This window comes from Hyalella azteca, unplaced genomic scaffold (assembly GCF_000764305.2).
Source record: "Hyalella azteca isolate HAZT.00-mixed unplaced genomic scaffold, Hazt_2.0.2 contig17177, whole genome shotgun sequence".
Taxonomy (NCBI): Eukaryota; Metazoa; Arthropoda; class Malacostraca; order Amphipoda; family Hyalellidae; genus Hyalella; species Hyalella azteca.
This window is the reverse complement of record NW_025946970.1, coordinates 90,595-105,024: the sequence shown is the minus strand read 5'-3', so window position 1 is coordinate 105,024 and position 14,430 is coordinate 90,595. Positions and strand designations below refer to the sequence as shown.

The following is a 14,430-nucleotide window of genomic DNA, read 5'->3' as shown; positions in this document are numbered from 1 at the left end:
CGAAGGCATGTGTTTGCTGGACTTAATGGCTTCTGACCACTCTTTAAATTTGAATTTTTTGATATTCATTTATTTCTCCGAGCTTCTACCATGGTGTAATTGCTATTATCCAAAAACAAATTTTTATCCATTTGGTTCATGAAAAGTTAAAGAAAACTTCTGTAGCTCTTATCTATTGGCATATTCAACTAAGTGATGAATCACTCGATAGCATTCCAGTAGAATTCATTAATTGGCAAAGATTCCTTTTTTTCTAGCCTCTTGGTTTGGTGTGCGGTAATGCTATTTAAGACAAGTCAACGTTGTAAATATAGGTACAACTGTACTCTATACAACTCTGCTCAGTTTGTAATAAACCTTCAGTTACTGAAGTAGTATCTCTCCTTGCTTTAATGCCCATGATCCGCACTTAGGTCTACAAGATACTTAAGATTGTCTGCAAGCCGTGAGCTGTCGTAACATGTCAGTATTGCTATCGTGAGAGGTGCTTGCAGGCTCTCACTGTCTTTTAAGCTTTAGGTAAATGAAATCTTTTAAAGGTTTAAGGACGCTCCGTACTACTACTATTTATTTACAATACTGTATTTACTTTTTACAGTAGTATTGATACTATACTATTTATTTACGCTGCCTATACTTTACTACCCAGTCAGAAATCGCCGCAGTCTGGAAGCCAGCCGCGGGTGAACTTGCCTGCGCCAACGCTCGCCCCAGCGCAACGCCAGGGTGGTCAACAGCGCAGGAATGTCCACAACCTGTCTCTTATACACATCTAGATGTGTATAAGAGACAGCATTTATACATAACTCCGAGACAAAAAGTTCATTTCAGATCATAATCATAACGTTTAACTAGAAATGAGTGGATTGACAACGGATTCAATAGGCAAGCGTTCCTTTCGATAGCAATACAGTAAGTTAGGCTGGAGATGAAATAATCCTTGAACGAGAAGCAATGTTTCATGACTTGCAAAGTTGCAGTAACCAAAATTTAGCCTTGATAGTTACGCATGAGATCTTAAACAGGATGAAAATGTAAATACAATAAATTTTGACGTTTTATCTGTTCCTTACCTCCAATATTTATCCACAATTAACCGAATTCGGGTCGTGTGCACTGCACCACACGCACCTTCTAGGTACTTCCCGGCCACACCACTGTATAGAGCGGAGACTAGTTTGACTACTGCGCATGCGCTGCTCCGCTGCAGTGTTCGCTGTCGCGCATGCGCAGTAGCCTGGCAGTTACTGTTTGCGTTCATTTAGTATTTCTATTATTTTGTAAATTTATATTATATTTACTTTCAGATTATATACCGATTTCACGTTTTTCATCGAATTCATGTCAATAAACTGAATACACACAATACTGGATGGAACTAGTTCTACAAATACTGGCGACATGGATTCGCTGTAGTATAGAATAGAATAGGCCTGTCGAAAAAAAATGTAGAAAATAAAAAATCATGTAAACCTCATAATTTTAGAGAAATTAAATAAGTGAATAATTCAGTCAGTTTCTTCCGGTAAAAGCTTCATATTGAGATGCATGCCTAGAAAGTTCTTTTGATATTCCTCCGCCTTCATCACCCTTCACCCCCTTCCTCTCCCTGCCTCCTCAAAGCTTGAACCGTTACCGCCGGCATATTTGACGTAGGCCGCGGCAGAGGTGCGGCCAGTTGCCTGCCGCAGCTTTTGCCGACCGAGGCCTCGCGCTGTTCGTGGCAGATGAGGCCATATCATCGCTAGACTGCTTGGGCGCGAGGTGAAGTCGGCAACAACGGCCTAGATTTGCGCGTTTGCGAACGTCTCTGCAGCGAACGGCCGCAATGACTGCGAGAATTTCGAACTGGGTAAGTATTTTGAATGAGCTCACCTCTCATGAAAGTTAAATAATTTGAACGAATGAAGTAAGAAAGCTACGCATTAATTGACTCGGACAATGATCCCTGAAGTCGATTAGCTTTAATACATATTGATCGGTCAAGCATTAGAGTCCAAATTCATTTATCTCTTACAGATGAGGAAAATACATTCGTTTAGAAAAGAACACTTAGTATACCTCCATGGGCCGCTATTGGTTGATGACCGGAAAAATATACTTATATACTGCGGGTGTTGCTGATAAATAAAACTTGCACTAGTATTTCATTGTATTCATTAAGTAACGAATGAGCCTTAATGCTTATAATGCGTAGATACGTTCGCTGGTCTACATGCTGACGAAGTTTACAATTCCCAGTGGCAGAGATTGGGTCCATCGTGCGGTGTCCAAGACGCATCCAAACTGTAGAGTAAGTTACAATTATCTACGACTGGGAAACGCGTTATGGCACCCTTATATTAAGCTGCAACACGATTGTTGTGTTGAGTTGTAATAGCAGTGTTACAGCGTTGTTATGTTGAGCTGTAACAACCGTGTCACCGCGCTGCGTTATATTGAGCTGTAACGCTGTCACAGCGTTGTTATGTTGAACTGTAACAGTAGCGTCGTACCGCGGGGCTATACTTAGAGCTGTTTCAGTCGTATTATGCAAGCTGTAACACCGTGCATCCGTGCTACATTATCTTTAACCGCAGCGCTATTAATTGAGCTTCATGATTAAGTCATGACAGCCATGTCGTAACAGTTGTAACAACAACTTCACTGATGCTTTATTGTAAAATTATAACAACCGTGTTACTGGAGGTTAGATGCCAAGCTTCGATGACTGGAATAATGAACAGGCTCAGTTGTGTAAGCGAAGCTGTAACGACTAAGGACAGTCGTGTTACAGGCTTGTGATAGTGAGTATAGGACAGTTGTGCTACAGAAGCAAGAACATTAAGTTGGGATATTCGTGTTACAGAAGCCGTAACATTCGCTACAGTGGAGCAAGGCGTGCCAATATCGAGGTGTAACGGCGAGCAACGACATGAAATGCAAATGCTGTTCTCGGCTTCCGTAGATTTCCGGTGAATCCTAATGTCTAGCGGGCTTGCAGTCGTGAGCGGAGGGTTTCCTATATTTGGCTTAAATCGCGAACGCTGGAGTTCATAACGTTGCGAGCTGGAATTCGGTAGCTTTCAAATTGGTGCTTTTTCGACGTGTTTTAATAGAGAACGGGATGGTGAACGACGGTTTTGGCAGACATTGTTAGTCGAGTCAAGCGAATATCTTTTTAGAGGAGTAACCATCACATGGGAAGAGGAGTAACCATCACATGGGAAGAGGAGTAACCATCACATGGGAAGAGGAGTAACCATCACATGGGAAATGTGGGCTCTCCCTCATAAGGGTTTTGAGAAGTGATCACCTTAAGGGTAATGAGTGGGCGACTCTACTGAATGCGCTGATGGTTAACCTTTATACTGGGGTAATGAAGGCTGGCTTCTTAGGGTAAGTGAGGGCAACCCTTGAAAGGGTAATTATGAGTGACCCTCACAGGGGTGATAAGGACTTGCCCTCATGGGATCAATGAGGATGCCTTAATTGAACACACGTTATCTGACAATATTTATTTATTATTTCATTTATTTACTTATATTATTTTTTATTTCTGACAATATTTAGCCAGAATCCAGCTTTATTCAAATAAGAAACCTGATCGAAGGAAGACATTTAAACATTCACAAAAGTATTTTACGTGTATTTGACATGTACGTCATATCAACCATTCATGTTAAACGAGGTTTTGAATAGGATCAAGGAACCTAATGACGGTAAGGACTAGTCTGCTCATTAGTAATGAGGGGTGGGCTCATAAGGGTAATGAGGGATGACCCTCACAACGGTAATGCGTTCTTCTCTTCATAATGAATGCGAAAGAGACAAGTTTCGATGTTTGCTTTGCACATTGACGCTACTCAATGAGAGAGGGGAACGGGAAAGGGGGGATATTTAAGGGAGTGAATTGCGTCTTCAGAAAATTGAATTTGAAAAATTCAGAGGAAAATGGAAATCTCAAAAGATTTAACGATGTTATTGCCAACATAAAGTAGTTCCGACAATCGTATAAAAAGTTATAAATTATTAGCTTCCTAATTACATCGTCTTCTCTTCTCTACCGCCTTCAACTCACACTTATTATCTTCAAGAGATCCTAAAATCTTAATCGTCGGCGCTTAATCTCTTTCAATTTCAGGAAAAATCGAAATTGTCTAATTCCTATAAGTATCTGCCAATTATTCTATCTAATTATCCTATTTGTGATAGAGGCAATGGGCAATAATAAAAGTGTGTCAGCAATTCTACCCAGATGCCATTTCAACCTGAGTTCCATGGGTTGCCAAAATGTGTGTGCTCTTATATGCAAACTATAAAGATTTTATTTCTAGGGTTGTTATACAGAAGTATCCATGCTGCTGAGTGTTTCTATGTATAATTTACTTTCTATAACTCTCTATAATTTAGTTTTCTGCATAGCCTTACCAGGTGAGACAAGCTGACGGCTGATGGCGCCTGAGTTATTTCGTTAACTCTTAGCCAGGAGACAAGCTGTTCGATATTTAAAAGGCTAATCATACTGTCTGCTTGTGAATCAATAATCTTAAAAGTTAGCGTATAATTAGAAGAAACTCTCCAGCACGTTGGTCGTCGTGAGTCTGTCTGGCGTTCATCTTTTCAAATGATAAATTAAGTTTAATGGCTATTTCATTTAGCGTCGAAATAAAACGAATAGAATATCTTAATTAGCACGTCATTTCAGCCATACAACGAAGTAGTTTTATTTATAAAGCCTTCAGCATCTGTGCCGTATCGTGTTTATTTGAGCAGCCACCACCCAAATGCCAATAATTTTTCGTAGATTTTAAAACAAACGAAGATTTATAAAAGAATTTGAAGGCGTCTGGGCTGCTGCTTCTAGAGGCTCGATGCTTCGTTGCACGTCTCTTCATTTTGAGCTCCCGTATCGCTTCCACAGCACAAACTGGCCATGTACTTCAACCGGATCGAGTTTCCCGGATAAATTATCCGCCCTGTGCCCGGATATATTATGCTCCCTACTGGATATATTATCCGGTCAGCGCCGGGGATCCAGCAGATGGTCGTTGGAGGACAACTGATAACGATATCGCACTAAAGGCATCGAGGCTGCCTGAGTGATGGCCGCGTTTCTCCGTAGACTTTCGACGTTTTATGGTCCAAAGAAAATGTAGGTCCGCCGTAACGCGGTCTTCTCCAATATATGATTAGGGCTTCTCTACGTCGAGTGAGTTTTGAAAAACGAACATGTGATACGGAGAACATGATCAGTATTTTATATAAAACGTTCAACCAGTTGTTTTACTAGTTTTGTTGTTTCTTGTTAATATTCGTACAGTATTTGCGCGACGTTCTTTTAATTCTAAATACATGAGCGATAAGTTATTTGGAAAATATATAGATCTTCCAGGAAATTGTCTCTCGAAATTTTCCTTCTAGTCTTTTTAATAATAATATTTTATTTAATCTTCTTTGGTGGTTGTTTTCTCAAGTATACGCTAATATCATTAAATTATTTTCTATTTCACTGGTTTGGTCAAGAAGTGACACAATAACAAGCCATGGGCCTATTTCTTCAGTACCGACAATTCTATTCTATTATATTAACATTTCTTTTCGCTCCAATATTAGGTAACTTGTAAATATTTCAAAAGTTGTTTTATTACAATATTGTTCTGCAACGTTCTGTGACCGTTACCTGCACTTTTTTGCTTTGGTAGCGGTGCTGTGTATCGCTGTATATCAAGAACGCACAATCATTCTTATATTCTAAATTAGATGCCAACCAAAAATTTCAGGAAAATTTGAAAGAAGTAAGCGAAAAAGTTACTACTTATAATCATAATGAACCAAACTTGACTTTTAAAGATTGTCATGGGGAATAAAAGATATGGAAATTACAAACTTCGTAAGGCTTCACGCAAAAATCTCCATTTTTATTGAGTAGGAAACTGAAGGATTTTTATGAGTTTTGTTAAAAATGTCCATTTTTATGCTAAAAATAAAAAAATAAAAGAATTTTATCCTTGAAATTAATTTAGACAATTTTCCTTCTGAGCGCTTCTTGGAAATCTTAATTGCGAATAAATGAAGATCGGCGTCGATGACGCTACCAACATTTTCAATAGGGGTGACTGGAGCTCGGCAATAATGGGAGTTCCGTGAAAATGTATTCATTTCAATTCTATTAATTTTTTTCGGAAGTTGTTTCGAATTATTGTTTGATTGGTGCGGGCGGCGCCGAAGTGCTCTCTTCTACTAAGTTACACTTCCTTTTCTTCTCTCTTCATTGCACATCTGTTCCTCATTTTATCATCGTCTTCCTCAAGTTTCTCCCCACTTATCACTTCTCTCTTCTAATCACTTACTAAACTTGCTCTTTCGCTTCTTATTCTCCTTCCACTTCCAATTTTCTGTCCATTAGTCTCAACTCCTGATCCTCTTTACTTCTTTCTTTCTTTCCTTCTTAATTAGCTTCCGTCTCACTTCTAATTTCATCCATCGCTGTCTATTCTATTTCTATTCTCATACCTCCCTCTCACTTTCCAGTCTATTCTCTCTCTTCCCTCCTTTTCACTCTACCCTATCCCGTTCTCCTGCCACTCTTTCCGTCTCCACGCCCCTCGTTCGTACCCTCACAAGGCCATCAGATGGAGGGTGTCGTCAGATTTACGACGCTCCTAACGACCAAAATTGACCTAAAAACCCACGGCCGGCGACTGTACCCTGACTGTCATAGCCACTGTCACTGTCTACATTCACTTGACTACAGTTAATGACGCAAGTACAGCGTAATTTACAGATGAAAATTAATCCTTGCAAAGTTACATCGAAGACCACACGGTAATAAGTTTATATTCATAGCCGCAATGTTAGACATCATCTAACTAACGTTCCTGTTATCATAAATTTTCCAATTTACACGTGGCAATCAAATTTTGTGTGTAATGCAGAATATGAATCTGTATGATCCTCAGAATGATTTCAACATGGGATGTCACTCAGCTCAAATTAGAGCAGCTCGTTGAGAACCTTAAGCTTAATTATAATACCATCAATGGCATCATGACGAGCAAATATTTTATAAAATTATAAAATAATACTACTCAAATATTTCATATATTGCGCAGCATTGAATTGTAAATAAACAATAATTAAATTTCCGATAATTCGTAAGCGATAAACTTTCAATAATTCTTAAGTGATAAGCTTTCGGTAATTCGTAAGCGATCAAACTAGCGTAATTTCGTTAATGTTGCTTGATTAGCCATGAGGAGGTGTGTTGATGAAACGACGGGTTTGAAAAGTTATTCAACTTTAACATTTGCGAGTCCCTGTCTAATTAAGTTTCATTAGTACGCATCTTCCTCATTTAATTTCGATTCAAATTAAATTCTAATCCAATTACAATCACAGAAGTTGTTCTAGTACAAATCGAGATCCATGCAGGGCGTTGGTCTGAAAGGCGGCCAAAGGCCTCGTAAGAATCTGCTACGATTTTCTACAAGGCAGAGAAGCATCGATATCATTGAAAAATCGAGTTTATTATCCAAGAATTGGTAGAAGATGATGGAGCTCATCGCGGCCGGCGTAAATTTTGCGGAGAAGGTAAAAATTTGTGGTAATTGCATTGGGGATTTACGGCGCAATTGTCTTAGGAAATTGACTTCTTTGCCTGGGGAGGACGCGACTGCTTGTTAATTGTGATTGGTTTTACCCAAGAGAAAAACGCGATTCAGGTTGGGGGATGACACGGCCACCCGTGAGCTCTTTGTTGGCTGGGATGAATTTATTCATATGAATATAAATGAATGAATGCCAAGTCCTGCAGTGCACGGCAGCCTGGCTCTGCTAGCTCCGGAAATGAAATGCGCCGACTTCCTTTCCAGGATGGGTTTCTGTTGAAGATAACTCCGTATCATGAATACGCCCTTGATCTGTCAGAGCTGGAGTGCAGACACCTCCGTATCATGGATACGCAGCCGGTGCTGTGGTGCAGACACCTCCGTATCATGGATACACTGCCGGTGCTGTGGTGCAGACACCTCCGTATCATGGATACACTGCCGGTGCTGTTATGGATACGCCTCCAGTGCAGGGGTGCAGACACCTCCGTATCATGGATACACTGCAGCCGGTGCTGTGGTGCAGACACCTCCGTATCATGGATACACTGCAGCCGGTGCTGTGGTGCAGAAACCTTCGTATCATGGATACGCCGCCGGTGCTGTGGTGCTGACACCTCCGTATCATGGATACGCCTCCAGTGCAGGGGTGCAGACACCTCCGTATCATGGATACGCAGCCGGTGTTCAGGTGCAGACACCTCCGTATCATGGATACGCAGCCGGTGCTGTGGTGCAGACACCTCCGTATCATGGATACACTGCAGCCGGTGCTGTGGTGCAGACACCTCCGTATCATGGATACNGCATGGATACGACCAGGAGAGGCATGGAGAGGCATGGATACGACCAGGAGAGGCATGGAGAGGAATGGATATGACCAGGAGAGGCATGGAGAGGCATGGATACGACCAGGAGAGGCATGGAGAGGCATGGATATGACCAGGAGAGGCATGGAGAGGCATGGATATGACCAGGAGAGGCATGGAGAGGTATAGGGCGGTATGGAGGCAGTACCACAGCGCAGGTCATCAGATAGCAGGAGAAGCGGCAGATTATAGAAGCGCAGCGTCATGCTGCCTCTCATGTGTATTGTGTGCGTGTCTGTCTGTGTCTGTGTGCGTGTGTGTGTCTGTGTGCGTGTGTGTGTCTGTGTGCGTGTGTGTGTGTGTGTGAGCCTCGTGTTTGTCTCCCGTGTGATTTGAATACTCTCTTGTATGTCTCGCTGTATTTCCACTATAGGAAACATTCTAACCCATAACACAGCTGCAGTTTATTGCCACTCCGACATTCGCAGCAGCTTTGTCACATCTTCTGTCCAATCTGCTCGGTGATGCTTGATCACTTCTTCAATGGTCTGTAAATTTTATAATTGCTGATAAATACGTGACGTAAATACGTGATGTAAATACGTGATGTAAATACGAGATTTAAATACGAGATGTAAATACGAGATGTGAATACATGATGTAAATACGAGATGTAAATACGTGATGTGAATACGTGATGTGAATACGTGATGTAAATACGTGATGTAAATACGTGATGTAAATACGTGATGTGAATACGTGATGNATGTAAATAAGTGATGTATATACGTGTCGATGTAAATAAGTGATGTATATACGTGTCGATGTAAATAAGTGATGTATATACGTGTCGATGTAAATAAGTGATGTATATACGTGTCGATGTAAATAAGTGATGTTTCCTACAATCAACAGGGTGTAGAATTAAAGAAATGATGAAGTGAGCTTTTTATTATAATTCACACAACAAAGTTTAGAATTTGCCTAGAAACGCTACGTTGAAACTAGAAATTTTTGCTCCGTTGAAACACAGATTTTAGTGCTGCCAAAAGATTTTTAATTAAAATTAAATAATTAATTAATTTTTAATTAAAATTTTAGTGTTTTCAGCCGTAAGGAGCCGAATCCTGATTTCAACCTGCAGGATACGGTGCATAATAAGTTGGAGGTCTCGGGTTGGAACTCAGTCGAAGGAACTGAGTGATGTATGAGTGACGTAAAATAATGTTAGGACGGTCAGTCTCTAGAGCGTCATGAATGTATACTGTTCATGAATGTATACTGTAGAAGAAATAAATTTAAATTATGAATCGTTCAATTAGTCCGGGTAAGCTAAGTCAGGTAATAAGAAATTACAATAAAATTACTCGTACACAGAACAGCTCTACGAACCTGAGGTTGAAATGCCCAGTGTGGTGATCAATTTATGAAAGAAGAATAATTGGGGATAATAGTGGAAATCGGATTAAGGGATGGTGTAAGCTAGACACGAGAAATAAGAAGAACAGTTGAAGGTTTTGATGCTTAAATTGGAAATTAAGATTAATACTTAAGGCTAAAGTTTGAATAGTGATCATCGGAGGTAACGTAGTAAAGTAAGACACTTCTAGAGCAAAGAACACTAAACTAGAATTGATTGATTTGGTTTATATACGCTATTAATTGAATTTGAATCATGAAATTCAATTGAAAATACATTATATTCACGTGTGCTGTAGGGGTCTGGAGTGCTGTGAGTAGTCTGGAGTTTTGTGAGGAGTCTGGAGTGCTGTGAGGAGTCTGGAGTGTTGTGAGGAGTCTGGAGTGCTGTGAGGAGTCTGGAGTGTTGTGCGCAGTCTGGAGTGTAGTGAGTAGTCTGGAGTGCTGTGAGGAGTCTGGAGTGCAGCGAGGAGTCTGGAGTGTTGTGAGGAGTCTGGAGTGTTTTGAGGAGTCTGGAGTGTTGTGAGGAGTCTGGAGTGTTATGAGGAGTCTAGAATGTTGTGAGGAGTCTGGAGTGTTGTGAGGAGTCTGGAGTGTTGTGAGGAGTCTTGTTGTGCGCAGTCTGGAGTGTTGTGAGGAGTCTGGAGTGTTGTGCGCAGTCTGGAGTGTTGTGAGGAGTCTGGAGTGTTGTGCGCAGTCTGGAGTCGTCTGAGGAGTCGTGTGGAGATTACCTGGATTTGGGGGATGCAGCGCGGAGATCAGGCGGATTCAGACGATCGAAATGTTGCAGGCGATGAGGGCGACGAGCGACCAGCAGGCGACGGCGGTGTACAGAGGGCAGGGGGCAGGGGGTTCACAGCAGGCATATACAATAGGCAATTAATACACACCGGGCATTATATACAGAGAGCTGGTACACAGCAGGTACACAGCACGCTGTGTGATGTACAGGAAATTATGACGAGGCTGCTAGAGACTCTCATTTTCATCATGCATGATATTGATAAAACCGGAAACATTCATGTTGCCTTTCATGCAGCTGCCAACGGCGCCAATGTTGCCATTGTGGCCGATTCTGGCACTGTCGCCATTGTTGCCACCGTTGTTTAGGCAGTAGCTATTCCAAATTGTTGCCACGCCGCTGTTTCTGTTACCTCCATTGCCATTGTGGCCATTGTTGCAATTACTGCCACCGTTACCACTGTTGCCATTGTTGCCGCCGCTGTAGCCAATTACAAGTCGACACGAAGTTATCAACATTTGATGTTGTATGTCCATTACATTATAATGTGAACACCGCGCACGAGATTGAGTTGCTAACACCGGCGCCGTATTAGCAAGTCTTGGCCGTAACGTCGGCTGAGGGACGGCCGAGCGGACGGGCGTGGAGACGTGGCTGGAATATAACGAAGTTTCAACGTTTAACTAACGTCATTAAACTTATGTTGAATTATGCTTGGAAATCATCACCCCACGCAACTTCCTTGGAGTCCAATTCCAACAGCAGTTTTACGAAGCGTTGAAGTAACTGCATCAACGTTGAACCTTGACTATAAAATGCAAATTAATGTAAAATGTTCAAACCATAAACGAAAAGGTGTTCCATAATTCGTCTCATTGACCAGCCTTGTACCACAATATTATCATATATACTTTTAATTCCTGTGAGAATGCTGGCTGTTCATCATACGATGCTCATATCGGTGGCATTCCAACATAATAACATCGTTGATCTGCGGAAGACGACTTTATTTTTAAATGCGACATACATATCAATAATACGATCTGAACGTCACACTTTTATGTTGAAAGAACGTCGTACGAGTAACGTTAGTAAAAATTTGAACTGTTACGTCAACGCGACGTTGCGAGAATAATGTTGATTCTGATTTCATCCTGAACCAATATTCAACATGACATAAGTCATGAACTGAGGTTGTTTCAACGTTGAGCCTAGCAAATATAGCCTGCTGGACATTCTTAAATGCACAAATTTTCTTACATAAGCTACGATAATAACAATGACGATGAGGTAACCTGATAAATAAATATAAAATTTTCCGCCCAAAATACGCAGAAAATCATTGCCACTTCTCATACAATGATATTATAGGCGTTTTATCGTCGGCCATCTCTATTACCACCACCAGCGGCTCTTGGCTAGCCCGCTGCGGGCGCCAGGCAATCGATCGCAAGGACCAATAATTGTTCAGGCAGTCGCAGAATATCGACTAATGTCCGCGGGGACTTCTGTTAATTATTCCTAGAAATTCGATTGCCTGCTCGTGCGTGGTTCTATTTATTATTGCACTTCACTTTACGCGAATGATTTTATTTGGACAGAAATAAAATTATATTTATGAATATTAATTTATTTATGAAATAGAGCCGATGGTCGGCAATTAATACGCCGCACATTACTTATACATTTATTTAATACACCAGTGGACGGCCTGTGATGATGTGGCGTCCAGTGGACGGCCTGTGAACCCTGCTATTTATAGGGTGGGTGGTGCAAATGAGTCAGTATGCACTGCAAATGAGTCAGTATGCAGTGCAAATGAGTCAGTATGCACTGCAAATGAGACAGTATGCACTGCAAATGAGACAGTATGCACTGCAAATGAGTCAGTATGCAGTGCAAACGAGTCAGTATGCAGTGCAAATGAGACAGTATGCAGTGCCATGCTTGAGAAAAAAGCACTTCAGTAGGAATATATGCAGAGGGTCTTGACGTAGCAACACAGGTGTGATTTTTACAGTTTATTTATTTTTTGATTTTTTTTTTCAAAATACTGAGGCTCATGTATGATTAATGGAGGGAGCGGAATTAACTATACTTAGTTTTAAGTGAGTTTGATCTAAATAAATATTTTGATTTTACGACATTTCTATTGAATGAGATTAAAAAGAATTTCTTTCAAGAAGAACAATAGACATGAGATTTTATAGTAGTAAAGTAAACTATAGAGGCATGTGAGTCATGAACAAACGCTTTACTCATCTTAAAAATGAGTCCCCCTGACTCACCTATTGCTCTGAGTGTACTCAACAGGTGTACACGCAGCCTCGTCGTGGTGCTCTATAGATTTATTGACTTCGTTCTTCTTCTTTGTGTGGTCTGTGTTAATGTCCTTTGTGTGGTCTGTGTTAGTGTTCTTTATGTGTTTGTGTTCTTTGTGTGTTTGTGTTCATTGCATGTTAGTGTTGTCTTTCTGTTAGGATCGTTTGTTTTCATGTCGTGTGCGTGTTAAAGTAATTTTGTGTGGTTGTGCTTCATGATTGTGCCCTATTTTGTGTCCTGATTGTGTCCTACTTTGTGTCCTGATTGTGTCCTATTTTGTGTCCTGATTGTGTCCTAATTTGTGTCCTGATTGTGTCCTAATTTNCTTCGGGGGCCTTGTATAAACCATGAGCATACTTGTATACTTCAATGAGGTCCCCACGCAGACGTCGATAACTGAGGCTTGGAAGCTTCATAATCATAGAGGTATGGTAAACGGTATATGGTATAGATGGTGTGGTATGATTAATGCGGTAGTGAAATTAAGTACACTTAGTTTTAAGTGAGCTTGATCTAACTAAATAATTTGATTTTACGACACTTCTGTAGAATAACATTAAAAATAATTTCTTTCAAGAAGAACAATTGACATGACATTCTATTATAATTTTAGGATAAACCTGATACAATAGTCAAGTATAGAGGCTTGTTAGTCCTGAACTAACGCTGTACTAGTCCTAGTGAGTCCCCCTGACTCACCTATGGCTCTGAGTGTACTCAACAGGTGTACGCGCAGTAGTGTCGTGCTGCTCTATAGATTTATTGACTTCGTTCTTCTGCTTTGTGTGGTCTTTGTCTGTGTTTTTTGTGTGTTTGTGTTCTTTGTGTGATTGTGTTCTTTGTGAGTTTGTGTTCTTTGTGTGCTTGTGTTCTTTGTGTGTGTGTTCTTTGTGTGTTTGTGTTCATTGCATATTACAGCTATCTTTCTATTAGGATCGTTTGTTTTCATGTCGTGTGTGTGTTTAGAGTCGTTTTGTGTGGATGTGCTTCATGATTGTGTTTCCTGATTGTGTGAAAAGTTTGATCTGAGTGTGTACTTGTGTTTAATAAGTGTGCTTGTGTTAAAATTCATACATGCATTTTGTACGTGTTCATTTTGTTATCCTACACGTTAATTTTTAGTACATGCAGCGGTTGTGAGGGAAGCAGCAGTTGTGAGGGAAGCAGCTGTTGTGAGGGAAGCAGCGGTTGTGAGGGAAGCAGCTGTTGTGAGGGAAGCAGCGGTTGTGAGGGAAGCAGCTGTTGTTGTTGTGAGGGAAGCAGCGGTTGTGAGGGAAGCAGCAGCAGTTGTGAGGGAAGCAGCGGTTGTGAGGTTGGATGAGGGTATGCCTCACCATTACCTTAAAAAATATAACTCAGTACTCACTGCAGTGAGTGACAGAGAGCGCATTTTCTCGTCGACGAAAACGTGAAGTCACGGACGGACAGACGGAAAGACGGACACACGGACAGACGGACTGACAGACAGACGGACAGACGGACATGGCGAGCACAATAGTGCATTTTTTTCATAAATGAGAAAATGCACTAAAAAGAGCGTTGTCAACGA

General features: G+C 41.0%; 1 protein-coding gene across 1 annotated transcript; it reads right to left on the bottom strand.

Annotated features, from left to right (window-relative positions):
• Positions 1 to 10,105: 10,105 nt before the first annotated feature.
• Positions 10,106 to 14,218, bottom strand: LOC108664748 (putative uncharacterized protein DDB_G0286901; the record flags this gene model as incomplete). Its single annotated transcript, XM_018151421.1, has 4 exons — positions 14,011 to 14,218; positions 12,848 to 12,962; positions 10,846 to 11,039; positions 10,106 to 10,348 (listed from the first exon to the last, which is right to left on the bottom strand). Coding segments are annotated over exons 1-4 (760 nt in total), but the record flags the coding sequence as incomplete, so codon positions are not given.
• Between the last annotated feature and the right edge of the window lie 212 nt (positions 14,219 to 14,430).